The sequence below is a fragment of the Formica exsecta genome, unplaced genomic scaffold, assembly GCF_003651465.1.
Source record: "Formica exsecta isolate Colony F162 unplaced genomic scaffold, ASM365146v1 scaffold192, whole genome shotgun sequence".
NCBI lineage: Eukaryota > Metazoa > Arthropoda > Insecta > Hymenoptera > Formicidae > Formica > Formica exsecta.
Window position 1 is genome coordinate 1,699,494 of NW_021849218.1, and position 25,986 is coordinate 1,725,479.

General features: G+C 31.8%; 1 protein-coding gene across 1 annotated transcript; it reads right to left on the bottom strand.

Annotated features, from left to right (window-relative positions):
- Nucleotides 1-1,526: 1,526 nt before the first annotated feature.
- Nucleotides 1,527-25,123, bottom strand: LOC115233999 (paired box protein Pax-1-like). The gene is made up of 3 exons (XM_029804679.1): nt 24,071-25,123; nt 5,828-6,478; nt 1,527-2,345 (listed from the first exon to the last, which is right to left on the bottom strand). Exons 1-3 carry the CDS (start codon nt 24,087-24,089, stop codon nt 1,867-1,869), a joined length of 1,149 nt encoding a protein of 382 aa, XP_029660539.1. The 5' UTR covers nt 24,090-25,123; the 3' UTR covers nt 1,527-1,866.
- Between the last annotated feature and the right edge of the window lie 863 nt (nt 25,124-25,986).

Genomic DNA, 25,986 nt, shown 5'->3' on the forward strand with positions numbered 1-25,986 from the left:
ATTGAAGATTGAAGATTAAAGATTGGAATTTGACTAATCAGAACAAAAGGAACTAAAATTTCTTTGTCCTGATTGGTCAAATTTCAATCTTCAATCTTCAATCTCAATCTTCAATGCGTAGTCTGATACGGGCTTAACCGGACTTGGTGAAATTGGCCCCAAGTCCGGTTAGATGAACCGACGGGTGCACCCGATATTATAGTGTACGTGACATATACTATAATATCGGGTGCACCCGGATGGGGAATCGGAACACAGCTTTTCACGTTTCCGCCCTAGGAAAAAAGTTACATAATCGGTCCCAGGGCCCCAAGGCTGCATAGGTGTAATAAGTCCTAAGCTCGTATCAGACTACGCATTGAAAATTGAAGATTGAAAATTAAAGATTGGAATTTGACTAATCAGGATAAAAGGAATTAAATTTCCTTGTCCTGATTGGTCAAATTTCAATCTTGAATCTTGAATCTCAATCTTCAATGCGTAGTCTGATACGAGCATTAAGCCCGTATCAGATTATGCATTGAGATTGAAATTTGACCAATCAAAACAAGGAAATTTTAGTTCCTTTTATCCTGATTGGTCAAATTTCAATTTTCAATAGGTAGTCTGATACGAGCTTTAAGCCCGTATCAGACTACGCATTGAAAATTGAAGATTGAAAATTAAAGATTGGAATTTGACTAATCAGGATAAAAGGAATTAAATTTCCTTGTCCTGATTGGTCAAATTTCAATCTTAATGCGTAGTATGATACGGGCTTTAAGCCGTAAAGAAATTACCAATAACAATTGATTATTCTCTTCACATTTGATTGTAATTGATCAATTTCTTATGGCTTGAAGCTTACTATATCTATTGTAGATCCGAGTTAATGCAATGCAAAGAATCGATATATTGAGCCAATAACAACTTACCTTATTTAGCATCTCTTTTTAATAACGACTGTTCACACATCGATTCTTTGCATTGCACAATGGGTTGCGAAGGCTCGTGACTTAACCTTCCTTTATATAATCTTACCTTACCCTGAACCACCGACGAGATATTATTAAAGACCGTCAGCCCTGGGTAAATTTTCGTAACCATCAAGTGGATTAAGGTGATGCCGGACCTTCCTGTTTTACCGGCCATAATAATTTACTTTGCAGACCGAAATTTTGGGCCCGGAGGTAATTGAAAAATGTTGACATTACCGGCCGTTTGACTGCATGAAGATAATTACACGAATTATTTAATTCATACGGTTATTTTAGTTCATCCAGTTATTGTTTTATTATAAAAAACACGGACGAGATATCATTAAAGATCGATAGTCCTACGAGATTTAGCATATTACTGGAAAAAAAAACTCGCCACGCGCTACTGTAGGTATTAAGTAAATCTTTGCATCATCGATAATAAAACAGTAATTTTACAATAAAATGTTTATTTTGTTGTTCTTGAAGCAGTTACATAAAAGATCTATACATTTTCGATAATAAAACAATAACTGGACGAACTAAAATAACGCGCAGCGAGTTTTTTTTTAGTCACTAAATCTCATAAGACCATCGGTTCTTGATATGATATCTCGTCGGTGCCTGAATCTTCAGTGTGTATTTTCTTGTTTGCAATTACAATCATTATCCGCAAAGGTGATAAAATAACAGTAATAATGGATGTTATTTTTATTCAAACTTTATTTTAACACAAAAAGTTTTAATAATACGAACATCCTCATTGCATTATCAGTTCTACTATAATTAATTATACTATGCGTAAAAATATATTAAAAACATTTATTCGCGCCCAAAAACACTCATTTAATCGTTGATTATTTAATTGTTTATAATTTTGTATTTATGAAACAAAATGTTATTCTTTCTTCTAATTGCAAGGGCTGGCTGGTTGACTTGTGCCTGAAGACTGCAACATGATAGATTGTACAGAGAGAGTGGATGATATGGTGGCCGCTGCCATAGTATCCGAGTGATGATGATGATGATATAACGCAGAAGTATAATACTGTTGATGATGGTGATGTGCATGGTGAGGGTGATGTGGATGAAGATAACTTGACGTCCTACGGTCATTATTATTATCACTATTGCTGTTGTTGCTATTATTGTTAGCGGAACTATCGTTATGACGATTGTGATGATGATTGTTGTTGATCGTGGAGCATAATGACAAAGTTGGCGAAGGAGACGACGAAGAATTCTGTATGTTACAGCTGTTAGCCAGAATGTCGTGTACAGTGTGAGGACTTGGCCATTGCAGAGCGTTGTTAGTCGCCGTTTGATGTCCGCCGCTAGTATGAACTGTAGGCGACGATGGTGACAATTTATTCGCTGACGAAGGTCCAACTGAAAACGCAGCAATAGCAAATAAATATATAATAAAATCTTTTTAATTTGGATATCAACAATTAATACTGGCATTAGATAAAAAAATAGATATAATTCTTGTCTGATATCTCGCAAATTTATTATTAGAATTAAATATATATTTTAAAAAATAATGATAAATACTTTTTTGAATAATGATGCTTATGATTATTAATATACTCATGCGAGTGCTACAAACATAAATAACATTTATTATTTTTTTTTGCACTGTATATCATAAATAAATACTAAAATTAGTCCATTATAGTTTCGAGTGAGAGTTTTTTCTGATCCTATTTTTCAGATCAGCTTATCAAAGGAGTTTCTAAAATTAGCACATATTTTTTAAAATCTTATGATATGTTATGATAGGTTAGGGGGAGGGGGAAGAGGGATGAAATATATTAATAAATAAAATTTCTAAAAATTCTACTTTTTAGCACAAGAATTATAGTGAGTCATAATGTAGTGCTACCATATATTAATGTAATACTATATACAGGATGTCCCGAAATTCCAAGATAATAAGATTGCAGCATAAAAGTTCGTGAAAAACTAAGTAATGAAAGTGCATGTCATTTTTTATTTTAAGAAATAATTTTTAACATAGACATATAAGATAGACCGGCCCTTGCCGAGAAACAGTGTCGAAACATATGAAGGACAGCAATCCCCACAATGCTATTTCTGTCCTTGCTTGAGTCAGAATAGTAGGGATAAAAGCGAATAAGGAGAATACATGTGCATGAAAGGGAGGCATTTGCTCACTTTGTCTTCATCTTCCCCTACTCTAATCCCCTCTACGCACCAAAAGAAAGAGACAGAATACTATTTTTGCCTTTCATACGTTTGCACGCTGTCTCTCAAGGCAGGGGCCGGTTTATCCTATACACGGTCTGTCCCAAAAGTTTCCGAACTTTCTTCGTACAGGCGTTGTTAGTAGCGCTATCTGTTTAATCAAGGTCACGCTATCTTCGTAGAAACTTCGTTAAAAATTCTTGTAAGTTTAATCGAGATTCCACTAACAGCTGATTTACTATAGGAGCAAAAGTGAAGTTATCTTTTTGACATTCGTCGAGAAAGCACCATAGAGCAAAGAGCCAACATCAAATTCTGTATTAAATTGGGTAAATCGTTTACAGTTTACAGAAACATTCGAAATGTTATGGAAGGCTTATGGGGATCAAGCACTATCACGTACGGCAGTTTATGAGTGGTTCACAAAGTTTCGGGACGGCAGAGAATCGCTGGAAGACGACGAGCACAGTGAATAGCCATGGATCAGTCCAACCGGCAAAACCGTAGAAAAAGTTTGTGAATTGATCAGAAAGGATCGTTGCGTGTCCGTGAGATTCATCGAGAATATTGCAGGAATTAGCAAGTCACAATTTAACACAGAATTTGATGTTGGCTCTTTGTTCCATGGTGATTTCTTAACAAGTGTCAAAGAGATAATTTCATTTCTGTCCCCTAAATCAGCTATTAGTGGGATCTCGGTATCGATTTTGTAATTCAAGTGAGGGGAAAATTACAAAAATGGGCGAATTTACTAGAAAATTTTGGTCCAAACCTAATAAAATCGCTCATTTTTGTAATTTTCACCTTCACTTGAATTACAGAATCGATTCCCTGGATCAAACTTACCAGAATTTTTAACGAAGCTTCTACGAAGACAGCGTGACCTTGATTAAACAGATAGCGCTATTAATACCGTCTGTACGAAGAAAGTTCGGAAACTTTTGGGACAGATCGTGTATGTCCATGATTTTTAAGATATAAAAATTTAAAGTTGGACAACTATTGGTTATGTTTAGATAATCCCTTGTTCGTGTGTCGTTCGTACACTAGTATTAGTGATGTACGTAAGATTAAATTTGTAATTGATCAGACTGAAATTAATATCTCAAAAACTACTACTTGAAATAAAAAGTTGCAAATACTTCTGCTATTTAATCTTTTACAAATTTTTATGTTACGATCTTGTTATCCTCGAGATATTCTGTAATTCTCGTATAATAGTAACATTATTATATTAAAAATGTATAAAAATATCACAGATTATATAATAAGATTGGCGTGAAAATAAACATGATATAAATAACATTTGCAGAGAGAAATATATATGGTTAAATTTGTTAAGCGCAACTCTATTTAAAAATTTCTATATTTGTTTTTGTATTGTTAACGAGTTTCACATTTGACTACCCCTCTCTCTCTTTCTCTCTTTCTCTCTCTCTCTTTTTTATATATGTATAATAAAATAAAATTACCAAAATAATATTAATATAAAAATCACAATATATATTGTTGCGCCCCTTGCGTGTTTTGTCCCTGCATGGAAACTATCTTTGGCGGTTATATTTGATATCCGTTGTATCCGTCTCCAGGAGATCATCTCCGAGCGCGTTGTCAATGCGGGGTTGTTGATTAACAAGGGCAGACATCTTTTATGAAGAATCGTCATCTTGTGGAGTCTCGCAACTGCTATCTTACCATGTGGACACATTTTTCCGACGACTATGATTATTGCAATATTTTCCTATTTTACATTCTGTGTTCTTAATTCTTTATTAAAGTTATCGAGTTCCTTTTCTAAAATGTGTTGTTATTTCCGGAAACTATTCTTTGCGAGAACTATTCTTTGCTTGTAAACTATTCTTTGCTTGTAAGTGAATGACGCGAAGATTAATCAATCGAGATCGACTTGCGGGCGCAACAATGAAAAGAATTAACTTGCTATTATACATGAGGTTAAAATACAGAAAATATTAAAATAGTAATAGCAATAAAAAATATATGAATATAGTAATAGTAATAAAAAATTTTATTCTGAAAGAAAAGTTAATATATTGTTGTCAAATTTTTGCACACATTTTATTTTACTTTTTTTTCATAACACAATTTAGCCAATTATATGTATACTAGTTCTTGTATCCCCTTATTAAAAAACATTATACCAAAGAATATTACTGTCAATTTTTTACCAAATTTCACAATTTGTTTCACTTTTTCACTTTTGTATAATTTTTTATCTGTGTTATATAGTTATACTTAAAAGTTAATAATTTAGAAATTGATTATATTTTATTAATATATTATTTTTTATTGTAAAAATATATTATACATTTATAATTTATAATTTTTTGCTTTGTGTGTATGTGTAATTATTTTAATCATTGATTAATTTAATTTCTTGTGTTTATAATTGCTTTTTAATCACTGTTTAATTTAATTTCTTTTTAAAAAAGGTAAATTGCACTGTCATTTAATTAATTTAAACACAATTATATAAAAAATAAATTATGAAATTTAATTGTTTATATGAGAATTATTTTATTTATACTAAATATTTGATTTAACTAAAGTGTTTGTAGTTTTTATTGATTGAGTGACACTAATACACAAGATTAAAGAAAAATCTCTCGCTCGAAATCGCTATGCATAAATCTCCAAATACTAACCTTGATGATGATGATGCGTGATGGAAGGTGGTACCGTCGGATGATATGGTGTCGGTGGATACGGCACTGGACAAAGAGCTGCACCTGCCGCTGCAGCGGCTGCATAAAGATGATGATGATGATGATGAGCTGAATGATGTGGATGATGATGCATAGTCGTCGTTATGCCGACTTTGTTTCTCAATATTCTCGATATACTGGACACTGAAGGAACGTTGTATTTATCGCAAACGCCATCAGATAGCAGTCGATCCCTAATCTCCCAGGCAAAGATCCCTGGATCCTTTAACTTTAATTGTTTAATATATTGCACGACTTTTGGTGTAGTTACTCGCGGTTTACTACCACCAATCGCGCCTGGCAGTATACTACCCGTTTCATGATAGCGTGCCAGTATCTTACTGACGCATCCGTGACTGACACGTAGTTGTCGTGAGATATCACATGGTCTTATACCCAGCTGTGCAAGTTCGACAATTCTCAATCTGACAGCGTTAGGAAGGGGTCTACCATTCACGAATACACCACCCAACTGATTTACTTCTCCATATTGCTGTTGATGTTGCTGCTGTTGATGTTGCTGCTGTTGTTGCTGTTGTTGATGTTGTTGATGTTGTTGCGGTTGCGCTCCAATTTCAATGTTGCTGTTTTCTGTGACATAATCAATCAATATACATTATCAATATTACTACATTATCAATATTACTACATTAATTATTAAAAGAAAGTTAAAGAAAAATAATAATCACAGTTTCATATTTAAAAAAAAAACATTGGTTAATTATCAATATACTTTGCAACTTATTTTACGATTTAATCTATCCATAGTTTGAATATATATATGTCTCTTTTCTTAAACATATCTTAAAATAGTTCTTTCTTCCCTTAAACATATCTTAAAATAGTTAATGTTTAATAATTTTTATAATTAATAGTTATTAGAGACAGAAAAAGAAGAAGGGAGAGAAAATAGAATTAATGCTTATTAACCATAATAGTCACACAATGCAATGCCTATGATTATAGGAATTTAGAATTTTAGATACGTGCATATATTTAATATATACAAGTTTTGATATAAGTATCTATATTTATTAAATTAAATAAAAAATAACTGCTAATAAAATAACTGCTAGATAAAAAACAAATGTTAATTTTTTTCTATTAATATTTTTTATTCCATTTCACTAATAATTAATGTTTGGGTTATATGTATAAGATACTGCATCACATTTAGAGCCATTCGCGAAATTAGATCATTTAAAAACAAAAATAAGTATTTGTTATCTGCATTGCAAATTATCTGATCAATTATCTGATTCAATTTAAAAAAAAAATGTATTTCATTTTTCAAATGTAGAGATAATATTTATATATACTATGTATATACTATTATAGTATGAATAGAGAGTATAAATAATAGATATAATAGAAGATGTGTGTGTGATTAAGACATTCATTTTTATCAAGTTTCAATTCCGCAAATATAATATTTTTTGAAATATAACATTTTTAACACGTTCGCGACGCTGTGCGCCAATGGTGATTCGTTAATGTTAGAGTATAATGCTTAATAAAATTACGTTTCTATAGTTGTATCGTCCAATATGCGCTACGTCGCAAATGCCCTTTCCAGACCGGAGGATAATTTTACTTGTGGTTCATCTGAGTCCGTAGTGTAGACGGGCAAAAATTATATTGAAGTTAGTTTTATCAACTAACTTCAGTATGATTTCATTATTTTATTATTTTATAATTTTTCTAAACCACAAACTTCTATATATTATACACTGCTAACACGGCTATGTCTCATATGGTGATATATGAAACAAGGGCAGCCATTTACAATTGGGCAGATTGAAAATGTATATATTAGTGTGTAAGTATAAGAATAATGTAAATATGTATTAACCCAATATATAATTTAAATGATGCCCAATTGTAAATGACTGCCCTGCTTGTTTTTTAATTCTTTCTCCATTGTTCATATGATTGATTATTATCATTTTTGTTATCGGCTCAGGGGTTTTTAATAACTTTCCGCCATCGATTCGATTGATCTGTTCCCAGTCGTATATTTAAAAAACAATATTCATCGCAAATTCATCATATTCATTTGAGAGTGGCCTCCTGGTTTTGATAATGAAAATCATTTGAAATATCGATTGCTTCAACAATCGGATTCGGCTAATTTTTCTACATTTTGTAGCATTAAAGAGTCAAGTTTCACGCTTGTCCCGTATAGAATGATCGTATTTATTCGAATTCAAATAATTATTTGATCGCGACGCGGTAGAACCTTTATTTTTTTCTTGGCACTCGTATCAATTATCGCTTTTTAGAGTGTAAAACGTTGCAAATGTACGAATTATTTTATTTCGTGGTGTCACACAAGTTAAAAATTTCTGAACCCTGTTGTTTAATTGTGTCTAAAATAATTCGTTTTTGTGTTTGAAAGTATGCTCGGCTATCGATGAATTAAATTTGAAATATAAAATGTGTTGTACTTCGCTTGTTTTATTTGATAACAAATTTTTAGTTGTTTTAATTCTTCAAAAGTTTATTATATATCTCACGTTTGAAAATCTAACATTGCTTTTCTTTTTAGTTTAGTACGGAATAGCTTCTAATAATATTTCTTCTTCAGTAGAATTAATATTTTTGACGACATATGTGCTTGCGCTTAGAAACTCGTGTAATATATCCTATGAGGTTCCGTCGGATTAAAAAATCATATATCTAGTTTTCTTTAATTGCAGATCGTACTGACGGCGTTTCGTCGGAGTTTCTTACATCGTTCTCTATAGGTCTTTCGTTGAATCTGTCGTTATCGTATTCCTGGCTTCTTGGATTTCTTTCATCTATATTTGTGCGGAGTCTCGTCACGCATAATTTATTCATTTCCGCTCGCATCTTTCTAACTCCTTGTATGAGATCGCGCTTTCTCCTCTTTCTCCTCTTTCTTCTTGATGAATCGCAAAAAGTTCGTGTGTACATTTCTACCTCTACTATTCATCTATTTGTCTGATACTATTTCTAACAATAAGATAACTGATTTCTTCATCGACTGCATCTGTAGAGATAATTGCGGATGCGTTTTGAAGTATGCAAAGCATATTGCCTTTCGTATTTCTATAAATTTCTTCGGGATCGAAAATACTATTATTATATGAGATTAACGAAAATTTTCTTTGTAAGAATACGTTAAGAGTTCTGCTAATGTCTCTTTTATCTCATTTCTGGTCTATTTTCGTTAATGCTGTCAATCATGTTACAATATTTGCAAGAAGATTTTCGTCAAAGCTACTAAAAGGAAATCCGCATTTGCTGATACATTCTCAGGTAATTCGGGTTTGTTTTCGCTCAAATAATACGCTTCGAAATTTCTACTTATCGAGGATTTCTTGCGTAAACGGATTTACTCTAATTGCTTGTTGCGCTGGTTTGCCAAATAGCCATGATTGATTCGCGGTTGGTTCAATTTTGCACGATTTTATGCAAATATTTATTTTATAATCAAGTTTATTTACTTTAATATATCCAACACAATATACGCAATATTAAGATAATTTGGATATATGCAACTCTCTCTCTCAATAGGTTGAAATGCTTGTCATTATTTTTGGCAAAATCGCAAACGTTTTCACTGAACGCAGATAAAACATTTCACGAAGATGAGAGAAGTACACTATATCCGTAGTACTTCTATGAGGTTTTAAGTACGCATCATATATTAGTATACATGAACATAGATATACATAAGTATATGTGTGTGTGTATGTGTGTGAGGTCCGTACATGTAATATTATTAGACTTTTTCTCGCAAGCAGTGATGAATGGTTGAGATCAAAGGTTCCGACGCGTGTAGTCATTTTACACGCGTGTAACGCACATATCTAACGAAAGAGAGACGACAACTGCACAGACATCTGCGTATATATGACGATACATGCAAGTGTGAGTGAATATAACTATGCGAGTCGGAGAGCTGTTCCAGCTAACCGGTACCAGGGTAAAGACGTTTTAGCCCCTTTTTCAAACAAAAAAAGCCGTATAGTTCTATACTCTATATATAAAAGAAAATGTCACTAACATTATTATTTAAAATATAAAAGAATTATTTCTCTTTTTTTTTTAATTTTAAATTTATTAACTTAATCTAGTTTATATAATTCTTGAATTTGACAGTGCAATAAATTAATGTCAAAATCAAAAATTTTATTTTTATTTATTTTTATTTATCAGAATCTACTGAAAGACTCTTTTCATCGATAAGAGACAGTAGAAGATAAAATAAAATATGCTAAAATAAAAAAAGATAAAATAATATAAAATAAAATAAATTATAACATAAAATAGAATAGAATACAATAACATAAAAATATAAATAAAAAATTAAAATTAAAATTAACATCTGAAATTAAAATCTAAAGTTTATCAGGGAGATATAAGCGACTAATAATGCACAATCAAACGCTGGACAGATCATCTGTGGAAAAAGTGGTTAAATTTTTTAAAAGAAACGGCAATTTTTATGTTGGTATCCAATATTTTTGTTTTTGCCATATGCGGCAAAAATCAAATTTAGTTACATACAAAATCGGTGCAAACGCAAAAAAAAAGAGCACGAAATAAATATTAATACGAACGCTTCACAATTTACATTCTAACTAAGTTCGTTTTTGCTCAATATATATACCCAATTCAAAACACAATATAACAGCACATAATAATAAAGGGCTGTAGAGAGTTTTCTTTATGGAAACTATTGGTCTACTAAAATAGCTAAAATATCTAGTAAAGCGCAAAATTATATATTTCATTTGATTGAGTAAATTTGATTGAATATATGTTTTAATGTAATATATGTGTATTCTTAATAGGAATATTTTTCTTTTATATGTACCTAATGTGTGTGCGAGAAAAAGATCGAACTTTTTTATTTAAAAAAGAAAACTTGTTTATTTTACCAAAAATCAAAATGTCTATTCAAAATATGTCCTTTCTGTATCAATAAAATGCTGTAAATCCGTCTGTGAGATAGTCTTAATAACTCTCGTCACGGCGGCTTGTATGGCTTCAATGTCATTGTATAACGTTCCTTGCAATGCTATTTTCTTTTTTGGGTATAGGAAATGATTATATGGTGATAAATCTGGCGAATACGGTGGATGCTAGATGATATACACTTGTTTTTTGGCCAAAAATTCGCGTAAGACAGTGACGGTTTTGTAAAGCGGTGTGTGGCACAAATCAAGTGCAGACTTTCATCTTGTTAAAATTTCTCATAATTTGTATCTTTGGACACCCCAAATTTTTCAGCAAGCATTCTACACATCATTCATTCAAATTGATAGCAGTAATTTTACGCACTTCTTGATAAGTTCGGAATGGCTTGACTTTGAATTTTCATTGATATATTTTCTTTCGTATTTAAAAAAGTACACATTTTAATCTCACAAGATTTAAAAATGGAATAAACATTTACATTTTAGAAAGCTAAAAACTGAAGATTTAAATATCAAAAATATTAATATATTTAAAAATATAAAAATTGTAGTATATTTACAGTATATGTATACATATATATATAATTTTAATAAAAAAATTTGCATATACATGATAATATAAATAAAAAGGAATCATAATAAAAGATTGTTTTAAAATCACATAATTTAAAGCAAAAGTACAAGAAATTATTAACTATAAAATTCACTAACAAAACAAAAGTTGTCTAGCAATATTTATGCTTGTACAAATACTATTTTCTAAAAGCAATTGATCTTATTTAGCATAAGAATGATAATAGTAGAATAGATACAATTTTCACACACACACACACACACACACACACACACAAGCAATATTTACAAATACTATTTTCTAAAAGCAATTGATCTTATTTAGCATAAGAATGATAATAGTAGAATAGATACAATTTTCACACACACACACACACACACACACACACACACACACACACACACACACACACACACACACACACACACACACACACACACACACACACACACACACACACACACACACACACACACACACACACACACACACACACACACACACACACACACACACACACACACACACACACACACACACACACACACACACACACACACACACACACACACACACACACACACACACACACACACACACACACACACACACACACACACACACACACACACACACACACACACACACACACACACACACACACACACACACACACACACACACACACACACACACACACACACACACACACACACACACACACACACACACACACACACACACACACACACACACACACACACACACACACACACACACACACACACACACACACACACACACACACACACACACACACACACACACACACACACACACACACACACACACACACACACACACACACACACACACACACACACACACACACACACACACACACACACACACACACACACACACACACACACACACACACACACACACACACACACACACACACACACACACACACACACACACACACACACACACACACACACACACACACACACACACACACACACACACACACACACACACACACACACACACACACACACACACACACACACACACACACACACACACACACACACACACACACACACACACACACACACACACACACACACACACACACACACACACACACACACACACACACACACACACACACACACACACACACACACACACACACACACACACACACACACACACACACACACACACACACACACACACACACACACACACACACACACACACACACACACACACACACACACACACACACACACACACACACACACACACACACACACACACACACACACACACACACACACACACACACACACACACACACACACACACACACACACACACACACACACACACACACACACACACACACACACACACACACACACACACACACACACACACACACACACACACACACACACACACACACACACACACACACACACACACACACACACACACACACACACACACACACACACACACACACACACACACACACACACACACACACACACACACACACACACACACACACACACACACACACACACACACACACACACACACACACACACACACACACACACACACACACACACACACACACACACACACACACACACACACACACACACACACACACACACACACACACACACACACACACACACACACACACACACACACACACACACACACACACACACACACACACACACACACACACACACACACACACACACACACACACACACACACACACACACACACACACACACACACACACACACACACACACACACACACACACACACACACACACACACACACACACACACACACACACACACACACACACACACACACACACACACACACACACACACACACACACACACACACACACACACACACACACACACACACACACACACACACACACACACACACACACACACACACACACACACACACACACACACACACACACACACACACACACACACACACACACACACACACACACACACACACACACACACACACACACACACACACACACACACACACACACACACACACACACACACACACACACACACACACACACACACACACACACACACACACACACACACACACACACACACACACACACACACACACACACACACACACACACACACACACACACACACACACACACACACACACACACACACACACACACACACACACACACACACACACACACACACACACACACACACACACACACACACACACACACACACACACACACACACACACACACACACACACACACACACACACACACACACACACACACACACACACACACACACACACACACACACACACACACACACACACACACACACACACACACACACACACACACACACACACACACACACACACACACACACACACACACACACACACACACACACACACACACACACACACACACACACACACACACACACACACACACACACACACACACACACACACACACACACACACACACACACACACACACACACACACACACACACACACACACACACACACACACACACACACACACACACACACACACACACACACACACACACACACACACACACACACACACACACACACACACACACACACACACACACACACACACACACACACACACACACACACACACACACACACACACACACACACACACACACACACACACACACACACACACACACACACACACACACACACACACACACACACACACACACACACACACACACACACACACACACACACACACACACACACACACACACACACACACACACACACACACACACACACACACACACACACACACGCGCGCGCGCGCGCGCGCGCGCACACGCACACGCACACACACACGCACACGCACACACAGACACAGACAAAGAGTTGCATACTATAATATTAATAAAACGACAAAGTTTGTTTATTTTTATTTTCTTTATATTAGAAGTTGTTTGCATTTATTTCGTATAACTTCATATTATGAAATTTTGTTAAATGACTTTACATACACACACAAACACGGAAATAATAATATCTTCTGAAACGCTTACATTTACATAGAGATCTTATATGTAGATAACCTTGATTTACAGATTCTTTTCATTTCTTCACAAAATAAAGTATTAAATTGCACAGCGTTAACTTAAACAACACAACGTACGTTTCTTAAATATTACAGAGAAATTACTATAATAGTAAATACTAGTGTATCGGGAGGTATTAATGCTTTCGATTAAAAATTGCACTTTAAAGTTATTATATATACAATTGTTGATTCAAATCTTTTTCAAACAATATGCGGAAAATAAATGCAATTTTTGTATGCAGGATGCATGGCATCTACTTTTTCATATATTGCCATTAGCTATTCACTTTCCACACACCGGCTGGCATACCGTTCAAGCAACAGACGTGTGTATAGAGGATATGAATAAATAAGAAAAATTACAACGGAAAGAGGGAGAGAGACCCTACGATGCGGCAACATAATTCCTGGAAGAGATTCGGGCGCAAAATCGTCGCCGCCACTGATGATAGCAATATGTTTTTGCTTTGCGAGAGCATTCTACTGCGTCTGCTATACTTTTACAGTCTTTTTTCTTTGTAATGATAACTTTCAACCCTCAGCAAGCTCACCTATCTTTAATACAATTTTATCGCATTCAAGCATCTTGATAATTAAACTTTTTTAAAGATGATCTTTTGCGCTCTGTTTTCTGCGCATGACTATTATTAGTTATTATTATTACCAATAACTATATTTGTTTTACATTATTTCTAATTATATTTATAAAAATAAATATAAAACTATTTTTTATTCTACTTTATAATTATCACTTTGTATAATGTAACTATTATATTCCTTGATGGAAATATATTATACAGATATTATAATGAAATTATATTGAAATAGTATTGAATCTCAGATATTAAAATCTCAGTCAACTGACTCTCCTTTATTGCAATTTCATTAAAATTTCGATAAAAATTCAGAAAAATTCATTAAGAAATTGATTTTATTCAGCAAATGTCAATAAAATTGTATTTATTCAGTAAATTTTGTAAAAACCCATATATATATACATACTACAGAAAACGGTTGCAGACATATTGCAGACGATTAAAATATGATAAAAGATGATAAAAAATGATTCATTAGAGATTTGAACTCCATATAAAATTTGAGTATGATTTTATCAAGTATATTTGTATAATTCTAATTTTGTGTGTGTGCGTGCGTGCGTGCGTGCGTGCGTGCGTGCGTGCGTGCGTGCGTGTGTGTGTGTATGTGCGCTTGTATGTAATGTAAATCAAAAGAAAGAAATATAAACACTAATATATTTTGAAATAAATCAATGGAAATGTACACATACAAGTACAATAACTAATTATATCTGTTTTTTAGCAGAGTTTCTAGCCAAAAAGTTATACAAACGAGGAAGACAAAACATGTAAATACAAATTTAAAGTGCAGAAAATAAAAGTTAAAACTGTTAGGCAAATGCCACTACGTGACATGAAGGGGCGTGCTCAAAGATGTGATGGATGTTAGTGTCACCCTTGAGACACATGTTTTGCTTATATAGGTACCACAGAAACGCGACCAATGTTTGTCTACCATCTAGCCTGCTAATTATCAGCATCGTCGTTGTTCTCTTTGTCGGCTCCGATATTTTATAGAAATGTGAAGCATTGATTTTATTTCACAGCCACATATGTTATAAATTAGTTGCACTTAACTCGAAACATTTGTTGAAGAGACAGAAAAATATTCTTAAATTAACTTTTAATAAAACAACGTATGCACAATTGTTTATTTTTATTATATTATTTGTTTTTGTGTGTATATGTGTGTGTATTGGTCTCATTAACATAAATTAGTTTTCTTAGAGTCCTTTTTAAAAAGCTAAATATTTTACAAGGAAAGCACCAAAATCGACATATTATCAGAAATGAGCAATTTTTATTTTAAATAACAAATTATAAATAATGAATAAAACTAAATAATTTATTATATAAATAACTAATACTTTTTTATTTAAAACTAAATTTATTTTTAATGGATTAATATTAATTTTTATTTCTAGCAAAATTTCTTCAATTTTTATGTTTTATTTCTTACAATGTAATTGTAAGTTTATATATTATATAATATATTTAATACAACACATATATAATTTATTATATTTTGTATATTAGATAAAGAAAATTACTTTTCTTAAACTAATTAATTATTAGAAAGTTGCGCGCGCACGTGCATTTTCATTGCCATTAAAGAAATGTATAAAAAGTATGATTATGCATTTACAAATACCGTAACATTAAATTATCATATTATATTTTTAAAGTGGAATTTTAAAAGTTTGAAAGTTTTTTGAATTATTTGCTATTTTAGAAATATTAATGTTAAAATTTATTGTTAAAAATACAAAATTTTAATTTATATTAAGCGCAGCTAATATAAAAGAGAAAATGTCGCTATCACACACACACACACAAATCTTAGCTACTAAAAGTTTTTTGTTTATCGTTGCTAAGCAAGCTGTATAGTTGTTGTTATCGGTGAGATTCAAAAAAGGAGTAAAAAATAAAAAGTCTTGCCGTTTTGTAAATAGAAATGGTATTCTTATTAATTAATTATTAAATAAACAATTAACAAATTAGAAGAAATGCTATGTGAAAATTAGAGTAAACTATCAAATAAAATTTTGTAGCGGTATTCTTGTAATTTAGCAAGGAATTTTTGATGGACGGTTCGCACCGCGCTAATAAAATCAGCAGCCAATTCTCTTTATAGTTCTTATACGATGTCGATTATTATTATTATTCTTATATTACACGTTCGGTCGAGACATATATATCTTTGCCGAGGCAATGGAAAAAAATAATAGATCAATGAACAAAGGAGAGAGAGAAAGACCAAAGGTGTGTAATCCATTACCGGCCAGGAGCAGTTCAAGAAAAAGCAAAAGGGAAGGGGAATATTGCATATCCATAATAGGCACGATCGACCGTGATTGATTATCGAACCTCTTGATTAACTCTTCATCTCGATTCATGCTTACATACTTTGATTTTTGATTGCCTTACGATTTCACAAATGTTTGTGCTGACCATTTTTTAGATAGATTTAGATAATTGAAATTATAAATATATTTTTTGTTATAATACAAATAATTTTAGATATTTTTTTAAATTCCTATATTATATACATATATATGTATATGTACAGATGTAAAATATTTAGCAGGAATAAAAAAAATATCTCTCTCTCTCTCTCTCTCTCTCGTCAAAATTGATGGGATTGGACAGAAATTGACGGTGTAAATGCTATAAATATAGCCTGCTCGTATCGATCAATCATTGCGCCAAAATTTGAAAAAATGAGCTTTGGGAGTCCGATCTTCTCTCTCAAATGTAGACTATGGTTATCATGGAAACGATTTTATTCTAGTTAAAAAGAGATAAAGGGATTTCTAAAACATCGCCGCTTTTTTTTAGTTTTGATGCACATATTTTTCACAGTTAAGATAAAATACGCGTGCAGTCTATATTTATTAAGTCTACATTGACATAATTAATGAAAATTTGAAGAAATCTTTGTTGAATCTCGAGCTGGAAGATAATTTTGCCTTCCAGCAAGACAACGACCCGAAACACACAGCAAAGAAAAGTCAGACTTTTTCCGTTTCTGCTGAATTAAACAGCTCGAATGGTCTCTACAATCTTCAGATTTGAACCTGATCGAAAATCTATAGACAGTATTGAATAATAAAGTTGATAAACTGAACGGAATAGGTAATAAAAACTCCTATTTTGAGACGCTACAATTATCTTGGGAGAACTGTATTCACAGCATTTGCAAAATTTAGTTGAAAGTATACTAAGAAGACTTCAAAAAATTATTGAAGCTAAAGTAAGTTGTATTAACTATTAATTAGAATATTATTGTCGTTTTCTGAAATTAAAATACTATTGTATATTACTTTAACTGGCTTTATTATTTTGCCTTAAATGCGTAATCTTTAAAAAATATATACAACATTATAAACTACTCACAAAAATTAGAGGAACACCTAATTTTTTTTTTTTTTTTTTTAATACAAGATTCAGCCATCTGAAACATCATTAAAAATGAAAGAAATTTAAATCCAAAAAAGAGTTTTAAAGCTTAAAATTTCTACTTTCGAGAGATCATTATTGTTTTTGAGTTTCTGCGAGTTTGGGAATTTTTACATATAGAAAACTAGACGAGATAGACAAAATGGAAAATTTTCTTCTCACTTTGTGGGCCTGCACCCAAAAAAAATCTGCAAAAATTTTCGACTTTCTTATGTGAAAGCTTAAAAAAGTCTTCTCTATAAAATCCTTTTTTATAAATTTTTCTAAGATTTTTTGTTACTATCGAAAAAATTATCCAGACGACATCCATAACATTGATTATGATAAAATCAATTAGTTATTAGACCTTGATATGAATATCTAGGACATAAACAACTTTCTACAAGGCCCAAATCGAGTGATGTTTTCAGTTATCCTAAAATCCATAGCTCTGCAAATCCACGTCAGCACACATCAGATCAATCATAATCATTAAATTCCACTATACACTATATCACGAGTATTGAGATACCAGCGTTTTTATCTATATCATTTAATTTTTATGCGACATTTGAAAGAGATTGATTTAAATCGTAGATTACAATTCTATTAATGGGCTCAAAGAATATTAAACAACTCACAAAGTATGCTATAAAAAAATCAAAATATCTTCTAAACTATTCATTTTTAAATATTTACCCTAATATTTCTATACACAGAATAATGAAAAGAATAAAATTTATATTTAAAAAAAGTATATAATTTAATTTAAAAAATCGAATTGATCATGAACTTTCCGAAACATCTTTATCCTTAAAACAAACTCATGCAGTATTTGATGTTCCTTTCGAAACAATTTAACTCTCGTATATACGCTACTTCTTTTGTTTGCCATACTTTCAGAGATAAATCTATTCATAGATTATAATAGGTCATCTTATATATTCACACACACACAAAATAATAAAAAGTAAAGATTTGTAAATTTCTTGTACATTAATTGATTCCAAATGTAATTTTGCTATAAATATTTTATTTATTTATATGAAATATATAACCTCTAGTTAATCTCGAGCATAAGAACTTATGGTTTCCCGCAGGTAGTCGAAAGAAAAATCCAGCAGCTACACTATTGTTTGTACAGTCCTTTATCAACTAAACCACAATCCTATTTCAACAATCTTTCTAAAGGTTGTAGCCATTATTTAACTGAAACAAACAGTACTAATTCAATGCTAATGAATCAGTACTGCCAGCTTTTGTCTTATGTGTAAATACATTTTGCAGAACACCTGGCTCTTTCACGAGATCTCATTTGTCAACAAAAGTATTACCGATAGATTTGTTTCCACGCATTTATTCACACATGTTGATTGCCGATAAATTCAATTAGCAAGAAACTAGTTGTGACTACTTTATTACTTATCAGCTTCTCGTTGTCCTCTAATCGCTGCATTCCTAGCCATATTTTATGCCTGTAAACAGATGAAAGTCACTAGTTGCAAGATCTGGGCTGTAAGGTGGACGATCAAGCTCCCATTGCACTATTCTAAAAGTTCAATGAGGATTTTTTGACCATTTTACAGCCAGGACCTAGCACCGAGGACTTTCATCTGTTTACAGGCATAAAAGTGTGGATAGAAATGCAGCGATTCGATGGCGACGAGGAGCTAATGAGCAGTGTTAGAAGTTGGCTGAGATTCCAGTTTGACGGCAGTGTATTTTGATGAGGGCATACAAAAGATTGTGCCGCGCTATGACAAATGCCTCAATTCAAATGGCGATTATGTCGAAAAACAGTATACATATGTAAGTAATTTTTGTATATAATAAAATATTTTTCCTGTTTTTATTTTATTTTGCAAGTCTACCGCAAGTCGATTTCCGAATAGCCCTCGTATAAACATTAATACTATAATGCTTACATTTACTTTTGAAAAGATTATCATAATATTAAATTAATAATATTTTTGTTAAAAAAGCAAGAGATTAATCTACATTATTGATGTATTTATGCGATTGTGTATCTACGAGTGATGACTTTGGAATGTTCAAATGTTTTATCTCTCTTTTACGTTTCAAATCATATCACTTTACATATCGGGGTCTTGAACCGTAGTAGCAAGAGCAGCAACTATAGATGTATTGGTGTCATTGACTTCGGATATTGTTAACGCGTTACTTGTAGAAAAGCTAAAAGAGATAGTAGAATAGTAATATTCAAAGAGCATTTCTACACTTAATTATATATATTTGATTATATATATGGAGTTTTTATTTGAAAATTTTAACATTTCTTTAATTCTTATATTATTTTAGTTATCGCATTATTACATTAGTATATTGTTAGTAAGTGTAATCCATGTTTTAATATACAAAGATAATTTAAATTTGCCTTAAATCATAAAAAATATTTCTAACGTACTATTATATGCAAAATTTCGCCGAAACTGCATGTTATGGCTCAACTTAAAAAAAAAATAGCAATATATTTTAAATTGTTAGAAGGGGAAAGGGGAGATTACTTACTTCCCTTCTTCCCCCTTTCTTTCCTTATCCTCTTTTTTTATAATTATATTCTAACTCTAACCGAAATATTACAAAATGTCCTTCTTTATGTGTGGTTTGGTTTTGCATAAAATAAAAAATATCCAAAAAGATCTATTATTGTCAATTATGTGATTGTAATTTAAAATTTACTGATTAATTAACTTTTTTTACAATAAATTAATTATATTAACTTTTATTTAAAATCTGTAGAATTCTCTGTTCTATATACATGATCATAAATAAAAACAAAACACAAAAGAAAGTGTCGCATTATTAATAACAATGACATTAAAATACTGCTTTTATTAAATGTTTCGAATTAAATTACAAATCCTGTTTATCAATTTTAAAATAACAATAAAATATCAATATTAAAGTAACAATAACTATATTATAAGAATTATTTTAGATTTAAATCACTATTGTTTCATGAATTATACATTCTGCTACATTTTCATAAACTATAATAACTCATAAAATTTGGTTATGTTCCAAAAATTCCAAAGTTTTATTTGGGAATGTATCGTTTTGAAAATATGTTGTATTTTTGTATATGTGCGTTTATTGTATACATATATTTTTTTTCTCATAATATACATGCTATAAAATATCTTTTTACATACTTTTGCTTTTTTCCTCTTTCTCGTTATATCAAAATTTTTGATAAATTGATTTCTTAAATAATGTTTTAATTGTTATAAACGCACATTTTATACGCACTCTGCGCGTGTATGTTATATTATGATACTCAATGTTCTTGATAAGATTTAACTAGTGAAATGTCATTTTTTGAAAATCTAAAATTTATTTAAATTTGAAATTAATAAACAGGACTTCTACTTTAAATTTATTATTTATATATTAATTAATATCAATTTTATAAATATGTAATTAAAAATTGTATATAAATTATTTTTACATTCGTTGATTAATCTACACCTCTGTAACGCAGATAATGTAGATGTATACATAAAGTGAAATTCTTGCGGTTTATGCTATGCAAAAATATGTATATAACCTGCATATATATTCTACTATATATTATTTTTTTGTGTTAAAAACATATAATATACGCATAATATGTATAATATATGTGTTTGTAGATCAATGTTAATGACAATTAAACAAAAAAATTGAATTAATTATTGATAGCCGTTTTTGTTTCTTCCCTTTCTATCTCGTATCCAATTTTTTTATAATCGACATTGAATTAAAAAAGGACAAACTCTTCCAGCGATAAGAACAGGGGCATCCGGGACCCAGTAAAAAAGGTCAAAGGTTTCTACTGAAGAATGAATACAACATACTTTCCATGAATGTTGTGTCGAACATAATTATATCAATGCTAATGTTATTTTTTGGAGAAATTTATTAATCTAACCTAACCTAATTCTACCTTTATTTATGTTATTACACTGTAGGTATGTGTATTCTCTATCAATTTCCGTATAGCCAGACATTATATCTTATTTAATAATACTCAACACAAAAGTAATCTTCAGTCAAGTATTTACACACAATACTTTGATACAAAAGAAATCTCTGATAGAGAATACACACATACCTACAGTGTAAAAACAAATAAAGGTAGAATTAAATTAGATTAAGTCAAATTTTTTTGGAGTGGGGATACAGGGGAGAGGTTCTTCCCCTCATCCCCATGTGTTTACTTTTTAGATGTACATAGTGTAATACTAAATAATTATCAGCTCATCAGTTTTCTAAAATATAATGTCTAAATGCATAATTGTAAAAAATTAATAATTCGACCGCTTTTAAAATATCATTAAATTATTAAACCATTAAAATGTAGCACAAAATTAGTTTAAAAAATTAATTTTTTTGTAAAGAACTATTTTATATACTTTTATCATAAAACCACTTGATGACTTTTTCTCAAGAATGATATATAGTTTACCCGCTTTTAAAATATCATAACTCGTAATTGTAGGTCGAAAGAAAGCTCCATGCAAATTTTGAGCCAAATCGGAAATAAAAATCCTAATATAGAAATTTACCAAAAAAGTCTCACATATACTAGAAATTTTTTAAATACTTTGAAATAATATAGTTTTAAATTTCTTACAGGGCAATAAAAAATAATATTGTTGATAAAAAAATAATGATAGTATAATTATTATGACTAATATGAGTTTGTATTTTCATATATTTTTATACAAATCAAAACAAAAAAATAGCTTACACCACTTTTGTTGCATGTTTATACATATAAATCAAACATGAATAGGAAATTTATTCAAAGCTTATTTTGCTACAAGTGCCTACTCTTGCTGTTAATCATATCGCTTTCTCGTTTAACTTCGCGATATAACTCCTTTTGTAATGCGTATCCTATTTAATACATTTACACGGCACTAGTCACATCATTATTATATAAACTGCAATAGAGAGTTATGTACCTGAAGATAAGATTTCACATACTCTGTTGACATAAGATTTATTTCAAATATAGCTCAATTATATTGAACATCTAACGATCGTACAATTAATTGGAAGGAAACATAGAATAAAATAAATAAGAAACTATTTACTATTAAATTTAATAGCATGCACTCATAGACACATATAATCTGCACACATTATATATATATTATGATGTATATATGTATACATATAAGAATATATAGAAGTATTATAAAGATATTGCAAACATAACTGAATTGAGTGGTAACATAAATAGTTGGTTCTTCAACCACGATTTTAATAGTATGACAAATATCCATATAATAAATAAGACATGAGAGAGAGACTAATTACACTAATTATTATTTAGATCATGCTATATATAGGTTGTATACATTGACACACATAATTTGATAATATTAATTAAATTATGCTCACCTAGCATGATCGGGTCCATCGAAAAGATGTTTAATCCAGCAACCGTCGGCTACATATAAAGTAAATCTTTGTGTTGCGCGTAGTATTCAAAGTACAATCAAGGCTGGTTTTTCGTTGATAATCATCTGCCATGTGCGTTATGTTTTTCCGAACATAATTTTGATACAATTTTAATCTCTTGTGCATACAATATTTGAGTCATAAATAATGAATAATTCAATGCGAGAAAGTATTGCAAAAAGTGCATAAATAATTATAAATTAATATAGGTGAAAGAATATCTCAATATCTCGGATAACAAAACTGTAAAGATCTAAAAATTCCAATATAAAATTTATAGTTACAAACATATCGCTTGATATATGTGTAACAAAGAAAACGATACGCATAGTACACGCGCGCACGCACACATAAACACATACGTATACACAAAAGTTTATAATTTTGATAATATAAATAACTGTCATACATACACCATTATAATCTTGATATTCACAATATTTCAATTTTTCGATATATTTGCGATTATTTCATAAACTGTAAATGTATATACTTTAATAAATTGCCGTACACACATAAATATACTTTAAAAATGTATATAGAGTAAATTGAATAAATTATATTTTAATAAATAACAGTTACATAATTACAACAAATCTTAAAATAGAAAAAACAGTAAAAAAAAATAAATAACTGAAAGTATTTTGCGATATTATACACATCTGTGGTAGTGCAAAAAATGCAATGATAATACGCAATATGTAGCAACAAATAAAAGCGCGGACCTAACAAGATAGATTCGTAAACTATTACACCGCACCGTCCTGCTTCCATACACATGAATCGTAACATTGGCAAATCAGTAGACGAAAAAAGAAGCACGAACACAGTCAATAGCGCGCGGCTCGCCCTTCGCTGCTTCACTGACTGAAGCGACAGATTTACCAGAGCAGCAATAAGAAATCCCTCTACACGCCTCTTAAAGCACATAGTCTCTGCCTAAATGTGTAACGTTCTCATACATACGCATTCTTATAATAAAATGTTTTACACGAGCATTTAAATTAATATCGACCGAAATTAAAAAAAAAAAAAAAGAAAAAAAGAAAAAAAACATTTATAGATGAGCTATAAGCTCCGCCTTCATGCATCCACTCACTCGTATTATATCTATACGTATGTGAAATATTGAGAGAAAACTAATTTATGAAAGCAAGACAGAACCGTAATTTGAGGAGGCCACAAGTGGCCTCTTAAGCAGCTTATTGGTGGACGATCATATAAAATGCATTCGATCCTACAGTATTCTTATATGCGTGATGCACATTTATTTACACGCTCGCGCATAAACACTCATGCGCACGCTCGACTGAGCGCAATCGAACGATAAAGCCAGAGGATTGGGGAAGGAGGCTGGCCATACTTAAGAGGCGGAGTCACATTCGCATGGGCTATTGGCGACAGCACTGCAGCGTGAGCGACCATAGTTTACGCCTCTTCAAGTGTACCTACCTGATCTCTATCCACATTTTGCTTGGCGCTAAGTACTTGGCTCATGAAACTGACGCATGTGATAGCATGTGCGCTTGTATAAACTGTTGATGCTCTGTTTGTGACATCAAATAAAACATACGAAAGTAGTGTAATGTAACATTTCTAAATATACGTACTATAAAAAATAATATTTTTAGCTTTTTATTTAAATGCTGTTTTAAAAAATATTTTATAATATAACAATTCTTTTTTGTGGATTATCTTTTTTGTGGATTATTGCTTTTTATCGATTTATATACAATGTGTGTGTATTAAAAGATTAAATATTATTTAAAACAAAATAAAATTTTATAACACCACTTTCTCTTTAATATGAGATCAATGCTGATAATTTATTATTAAAAGTATGTGAATCTTTTAGT